The sequence below is a fragment of the Neophocaena asiaeorientalis genome, unplaced genomic scaffold (genome assembly GCF_003031525.2).
Source record: "Neophocaena asiaeorientalis asiaeorientalis breed wild unplaced genomic scaffold, Neophocaena_asiaeorientalis_V1.1 scaffold121, whole genome shotgun sequence".
In the NCBI taxonomy this organism is placed as follows: Eukaryota; Metazoa; Chordata; class Mammalia; order Artiodactyla; family Phocoenidae; genus Neophocaena; species Neophocaena asiaeorientalis.
In genome coordinates this window covers 1,861,084-1,868,623 of record NW_020172142.1, presented here as the reverse complement: position 1 = coordinate 1,868,623, position 7,540 = coordinate 1,861,084, and the positions used below count along the sequence as shown (strand labels likewise).

General features: G+C 52.6%; 1 protein-coding gene across 1 annotated transcript; it reads right to left on the bottom strand.

Moving 5' to 3' along the window:
- Positions 1-1,408: 1,408 nt before the first annotated feature.
- Positions 1,409-7,534, bottom strand: LOC112405597 (trafficking kinesin-binding protein 1-like). The gene is made up of 3 exons (XM_024754070.1): positions 7,517-7,534; positions 3,467-4,261; positions 1,409-2,073 (listed from the first exon to the last, which is right to left on the bottom strand). The coding sequence occupies exons 2-3, from the start codon at positions 4,126-4,128 to the stop codon at positions 1,950-1,952; spliced, it is 786 nt and encodes a 261-aa protein (XP_024609838.1). The 5' UTR covers positions 4,129-4,261; positions 7,517-7,534; the 3' UTR covers positions 1,409-1,949.
- Positions 7,535-7,540: the final 6 nt, after the last annotated feature.

Here is a 7,540-nt window from a genome sequence, read left to right as displayed (position 1 = left end):
CAGTGGTTCTCAGAGCCTAGTGAGCCCCAGGACCCCCTGCCGGGCTTGGTGAAACACTTACCTGGACCCTACCCCCTGGGATTCTGATGCACCACCCCAAAACCTCACTGGCTTAACAACAAAAGTTGGTTTCTCCTTCAGAGCGTATGTCAAATGCTAGAGGGCAGGGAGTCTGGTCCACACAGAGACCCAGGATCATGGTGGCTCTGCCAACTTGTGACGCCATCATTTCAACATGTGGCTTCAGAGCAAGAGAAGAGCATAGAAAATCATGCATGGACTTTTCTCTGCTCACAGCTCACTGGCCAGAACTAGTCCTGTGCCCTGCCCACTGCAAAGTGACTGGGAAACACGGGGATCAGAAGGGCCACTTGGTGACACTGGTTTCTCTGCCGTAACCATGCTCCCCTTCTCTACTGGCACACAGCCATGCAGACCTTCTCTCTGTTCCTCAAACACACCACATGCTTTCCTACCTTTGGGCCTTTGCACCAGCTGCTCTCTCTGCCTAGATGCCCGTGTGCCAGATGTCACATGGTTGGCTCAAATGCCACTTCCTTGGAGAGGCCTTTCCTGACGGCCCAAAGTAGCCACCCCATCTCTCACACCAGCCTATTTCAATTCTCTGTTGAAACAGCCCTTACTATGCCATGTTTGGGGTCATCTCTCTCCTATTAACAGACTGTACGCACACTCCATGAGAGAAACTGATCACTTATCACCATGTCCCATAGATGTTCAAAATATATCTCCCTCAGCGCATCAACCCTAAGGTATATTACTATTCCCATTTTACAGGTTAAGAAAATGGAGGACCCAAACAGAAGTGGCTTGCCCAAGGTCACACCACTACCAAATGGTAGCACCTGATTGAAATCCATGCCGCCACCACCCACTACTGTTTGCTTGTGTGATTTCACTGCTCCCAAATATTAAGGTGGCAGAAAATTTTATTTTATCCTTTCGTTCTCCATATGGTGATCCTCCACTGTGCTTGGTTTTTAAGTCTCAACAAGTTCTATGGAAGGCAATTTGGCAACATCTATCTGGGAATTTATCCTACAGATATGCTCATGTATGTGGAAAATTACATAGACGCGAGGCTTTTTCGTTACAGTGGTGTGAGAGCAAACATTTGGAATCAACTTAAAGGTCCACGGGGGTGTGTATGCATTCACAGTGGGCACGTGCACGTGGTGGAGTAGTATGCAGCCCTGAAAGGTGAGAAAGAGCTTCAGGGTCTGATTGGAAGGTTATCTAAGGGAATGTATTACATTAAAAGAAAGGTGGGTTACAACAGAAGTATATGACTTTCGTTTCAGTTCCCCCAAGAGCTGAATACCTTCAAGTCTTGCATAGAGATGGTCTCCTCAATGAAAAGAACAAAATACAAATCAGAATAGCAGTGTGCTTTCCATCATTTGAACTTATTTTATTGGTACTCGCTAGCAAATAAAATTTAATTGTTGATTTTGGATGCATTACAACACACTTTTTGGTAGTGGGTACACAATGTTGATCATTTATTAACTATACTAAATACTGCAACCTCCGAATTGTTGACTTTTACACGGGTATTTCCTTTATGATGATGGGTGGCCCCTGTCTCTGAATACATAAAATGGTCCGTTCCATCCATGGTTTTCATATTCCTTTGTTATTCTACCTACGGCTTTAAAATACATTCAAATAAAAAGATATAAGTTCCTTGCAGTGAGTGCACACATACCACAGCGAGGAGAGTTGAAAACACAATTAACCAACACCCTCGTGTTCAGAGAATAAATAGTATGAAATCATGGGACCAAAGCTTGCTCCTGGGGACTTTCTCAAAGTATCTTCAGTGGACATAAGGTCACACTCACTCAATTGAAGGATACGTCTTTTGCCAAGGGTGGCGGGAGGAGGGTAATGGGGGGTGCAAATGACGATTTCATTTTCATATGGTGTTATCCTTCCATAAATGTCTGGAAGAAATGGCCACAGAGCACCGTGACGAGCAGTGCAGTCCTCAGATCAGAATAAATAAACGACCTGCTTGGATTGGAAAGCCGCAGGCGCACCGTGACCGAGCTGGAGAGGACAGAAGATGTTTGTTTAAAATACAGCACACACAAATAATAAATAAAAGTTTGAAACTTAGTCAGTGACGGCGATGGGACCAGACTCCCTGTCTGTTCATGGTTCTTCTCACAACACCTCTACCTTTTCCTAAGGATGAAAAGTGGCACAAGGACACAAAGGGCTTTTGGGGACCACTCTCTTCTGAAACAAGAGGGCAAAACGTGTTTTGAGGGCATCGAACGGCTGCAGAAGAAGACCACAGACGTGAAAGCATGCTCACCGGTCTAGGGTCCAGAACAAGGACCAGAACAAGAGGACCGCCAAAGCCTCATTTCTCTGTGAACCAGTCTGGTGTTACCTTTGGCCGTGGTTCTTCTCTTTTACTGTTGACAAAATTTCATCCACCACCTTTCCCCAACCCCCTTTCCTTATGATCCTATTGGCAAAATCGCCTTGGTCTTAATTTGGTGGTGACACTGGGTCCCAGAAATAAGCTGCTATCTCATTAGCTGCTTGGTGTGTCTGAAACTTGTATTTTGGTGTCACAGAACGATAGAGAGAACATTCACTGCGACTTCCCATCTAGTACCATTACTTCCCTGCATATATTAAAAAAAAAAAAAAAGCAGAAAAATAAAACAAATCACACAGAACACACAGGGGCTGCCAAACGGGGCAGCAGGAGTGTAAATACATTCTCTTTCAGGTCAGACGTCTGGCCCGACGGTGGATTACAAAACACGGAGGGATGAATTCAGGCTGAAGGCATGAGAAGAAAAAGTCACAGCTCAAGAAAAGAAGCGACCGTCCGTCGGGGCCGAGCAGTGAAGGTCTTGAAGAAGCTGGGACCCAAGAAAGAAAGAACAGCTCTCCCATCGTGAAAGCTACAGCAGCTGCACGTGGCAGCAGACAGAGGCCCCTTACGCTCTTACAGGGAGGGTGAGACGAGGTGCCCAGTGACACCAGGCGGCACAGCCACTGTGCTGTGTGACAGCTCAGGATGTGTGGCTCCGGCAGCCAGCCACAGCTTCACTGGTTTCCTATCCATGGGATAAGAACACACATGGGGGTTTCAACGCTTCTCAAAGGAAAGAAGGAGGAAAGACACCGGGCTGCCCCTGCCCCCGGCCAGCACGGGCCAAGTCCTCAAGAGAGCGATGTCGGTGCTGGGGTGCTTCCCGTGGGATTCGAAGGAAGGGCAGGGCAGATACAGGTCTCCAGGTCCTATGTACACATTTTACAGAGTCTCCACTCTGCCCCCATTAGGCACGAGGTTGATTTGTCTAGCTCAGGAGGGGATGGGCAGAGGAGAGCAGAGGAAGCGTGTGCAGTGAAGGGGGAGGGGAGGGAGGGGAGAGCAAGACTGGTTTCCTCTAGGGGAAGGGCCTTCTCCCAGCCTCACCGTAAGCTAGTTTGTTTGGGGAGTTTAGCACCCATCAAGATGCCCGAGGTGAGCGTCACGGGGGCTTTCATCTGCATGCTGGACCCCACCATGGTGGGGAAGCTGCGGTTCCGTCGGATGCCACTGTTGAGCTGGAGCCCGCCGATGGCACTGGTGACAGTGGGGCATCTGAGGGGCAGGCCCTCAGGTACCAGGCCTCCGGGGACAAGGGCCTGCGTGGGGCCCGGGGGCCCACAGAGGAGAGGTCCCTGGTCCTCAGTCAAGGTGGGGACGTGGGCTCGCCCCGAGTTCACCACTTTGGCCACACCAAACCTCCTAACTTTGTCCACGAGGTTAAGGTTGGAGACAGACACATCGGTCTGGCTTTCGCTGCTCCGGACAGCCTTCTTCTCCCTCACCTCCCTGAGGATGGAGCTGGCTGGCTTGGAAGCCAGGAAGTTGTCGTAGGGAGGGCTCGTGCACTTGAGCTCGAAGGAGGGTGGGGAAGACACGGGCGACTGCATAGGCGAGTTGGGCGGGGTAGAGGGGATCACAGCCATCCTGGGGGTGTAGGAGTGCAGGATAGAGCCCCGGCCGGCCCTGTCCCAGCTCTGGGGGTCGTAGACAGCCGCGGAAATGCCCCGCTCCTTCAGCAGCCACACCAGCCCCAGGGATGTGCTCATGGTGGTCGTGGACTCACGGACGTTAGTGAAGGATTCGGCCAGGCTCAGTCTCCGCGGAGTGCACGGCGTGGCCACCGGCGTGGACTTCAAGTGGCTGGTGCTGCCACAAGCTGGAGTCGGGGCCGAGTTAAGGCTGATTAAGAAAAGATGAGAGGTCATTGATCAGAAAATGCCCACGAGCACCAAGGAAGCAGTCCGCGGCCAGCCGCCTGCAGGGGTGCAGCGCAGGCCTAGGACATGCTAAGGGGACTCCCCCAGCCCAGGCTCCCCAGGTGCCTCTTTCCATGTCTGCTTTTCCTCTCACCAAAGGGGCCATGGATTCCCCGAAGTGGGGACGTGGTTTAAGTTAAGGAAGCTGCATGTGATTTCCCTCCTTCAGCCCTAGAGGGTGGGTACAACTGTCCCCTTTGCAGGTGAGGGAACTGAGGCTCAGCTTGGGTGACTTACTCAACGTCACACTCACCTACTCAGTGGAAGACCCTGGATTTAAACACAAGTCTGAGTGGCCCCAAAGATAGGGGAGGAAGGCCTTCAGCAGAGAGGCTTTCTGTCCCTACCAAATTTACTCAGATTCCCGCCCTCCTTCCCAGTAGCCGCTTCCCCAAGGCAAGACGTTAACCAGGGCTACGGGATATGAGAGTTTATCCTGGGAATGGCCGAAGCAGGTGGGACATCTCGGTGGAGGACCCTAGGGTGATGGGGAGACTGAGGCTGAAGGTGCCCATCAACTCAGCAGCAGACCCGGGCCTCCTGACTCCCACCACAGTGTTCTTTCCTCTGCACCCTGCTGCCCTCTAGTCCTTCTCCCGTGGGTGCCCAAGTCCACCTTGATGAGTGGAGTTATTGGGACAGAGGGAGCCACGTCACGTATTATCAGATCTTCATCTATGGTACCACCCAGAAAAAGGCCCACTGGGTGTATGAAACCTGGTTACTAAAGGAAAAGTGGAAAGATTCCTTCGTCTACTCATGTCATGCTGACTGAGGACCCACTATGTTCCAAAAGCTGGTATCCAGCAGTGAGGGAGTTAGGGCAGAAGGTATAACAGAGGGGCAGCAGCGGGGAATGCACTGCTGTCTGCCTGAAAACCAGGAGAGACCCACTTTTAACAACTGCTTCAGGGATGGAGTGAGGCCACCCAGGCACAGAGGCCCTGAGCTGCTGCTGGATGAGCAACTGGGCGGCACAGAAAACACACCCCCCGACGGTCTCATGAGATCTGCCCTGGCACCTGCCTAAGGACGCAGCAGGGGCTGCAGGTGCCCCTGGGAACAGGCAGCTGGGTGCCACGGGAGCCGGGGGATAGAGCCCTCTCTCCCCAGCCTGACAGGGGACAGGCCACATACCTTGGACAAAGCACCAACTTAGGGAAAGGGGAGGAAGGGGATGGGCTCTGGAGCAGGTCCTTGGAATGAGTGGAGCAGGGCCCCCTCCTGCAGGAGGGGCAGGTCAAGGGCAAGTACAAGCAGAGGCATCACTTGGCTACACACTCAGGAGACCTCACCACTGGCCAGTCTGCACAGGGTGAGGAACCCAGAACAGGCCTGTCTCACGCAAGCTCGGGACTGGGGATGCTGGTGGGTCGGGAGTACTCAGAGGAACATGGGATTAGAAACCACAGCAGATTCCTCAGGTTAAAAGGTGGATTCTTCAAAAGGCACAGGTGGGGCTTCCCTGTTGGTGCAGTGGTTGAGAGTCTGCCTGCCGATGCAGGGGACGCGGGTTCGTGCCCCGGTCCGGGAAGATCCCACATGCCGCGGGGCGGCTGGGCCCGTGAGCCATGGCCGCTGAGCCTGCGCGTCCGGAGCCTGTGCTCCGCAACGGGAGAGGCCACGACAGTGAGAGGCCCGCGTACCGCAAAAAAAAAAAAAAAAAAAAAAAAAGGCACAGGTGGAATTCTACAAAATTGATCTACAAGCAATAGAGGGCCCCCAAAAAATCTGGACTTAAAATCTTGTTCACAGAGCCATTCCTAGGGAGATTCTCTATTTTGTTTCAAGCTGCCATTCTTTCAAACTCAGGTAAAAAGCCTTTTCTTACTACTGACTTCTCAGGCTTTTTCATCCCTGACGAGACCAGAAGGACTTAGAGAAGAAGGCAGGAGTGTGGTGCCGGGTCCTATGGCTACAGTCAGAAGGGCACCAGGATGCCAGCCTCTCCCAGGGCGAAGCTCTGTCCAGTGGTTTTAAACATGATCTCTTCAAACATAAAGCTGAGGGATAGGGAAGCCGGGTTCTCCAGAGGCAGGAAGGGAGACGGAGAGACAAGCTAAAATTTAGAGGTCCCCTTCCAGTGAGAACCTCGGTTAGACCTGTATTAGTGCTGGCACTCGGAGTGACTGGGGCATTTAGACAGGTTAGGGGTATCCGTTGTCAAGGCCGAGTCAGCCAGGCACAATCAGAGACACATCCACGCCTACATCGTGGGTTAGTGGCGGCCACGCGTGCACACACAGCTCCTTCATGGGGCCCTGCTGGTGGTGTTCTCACCCCCTGCCTTGCCCGCGGGCTCACTCTCTGCCCTACATCTGCTCTCAGCTCAACGGGGCCTGGGGCTGCTTCGTCGTCCTCCTCACATGACCTGCGGAGAATTATTCATCATTGAAGGTGCTCCTTGGGGCAGCTGCTCCCTCCGAGCTGGCCCTGCTCGCCTCTCTCCCGTAAGTTACCTTCCACTCACCCTGCCACCTCGTACCACAGAGAAATCAGCTGATGGGGTCACGCTACCACGTTGGGGGAGACCATTTTCCCTTTTACTGGAAGCTCTGAAATCCAGCCAAGCAGACCGCCCCCCCCACCCCCCGCCCAGGCCATACAAGTCCTCTGTCCCATGGTACCAACTCTTATCACTTCTTGGAGGTGCCCAAGGGAAATGGACCACGCTGGACATGTGGTTCCATTCAAGTTTTCTCATTTCGGTCATTACAGGGTGGCTGTGATGCATGGCCCCTGGGGCCATCGCCAGAGGCATAAGTGCTACCACAGGGCTCAGTAACTCCATTCTGTGAAAGAACACGTTCTACTGACAAACTTCGGGGCAAAAAGCCAACAGACTTGGACTTGGGGGCTGTGGTAGTGCCCTAAACTTCAGCTGGTTGAGAAGGGACGTAAGAATCTTCCACGGCCAATAAAAGAGCAACTAAAAGTGGGTCCAGGTCTCTCTATCTGTGCTGGATCTGAATCAATAGGGGTCTTGATTCAAAAAGAAAGAAAGAAAGCAAAAAAAGATGGGACTCAGAACAGGTGACTGCAGTGCTTGGGAGATGCTTCCACTGGCTAGGGGTAGATTTGAATGAGCCTCTCTGCTTTGGCTTTCCTCAACGTTAAGTCTCACAGGGAGTGTCTCAACCTCACCCCACCCTGCCCACCCCCCGGCCGGGTCCCTTACCTTGGTGTGACCCGCGTGAGCTCG

Bases quoted from the DNA above. Each gene is read 5' to 3' on its own strand.
- LOC112405597 (XM_024754070.1), bottom strand. From the start codon at position 4,128: ATGAGCACATCCCTGGGGCTGGTGTGGCTGCTGAAGGAGCGGGGCATT. The intron at 2,074-3,466 runs GTGAGGCTGGGA...TGTCCTCTCCAG, and splicing joins CCCAAACAAACTAGCTTACG to CTCGGTCACGGTGCGCCTGC.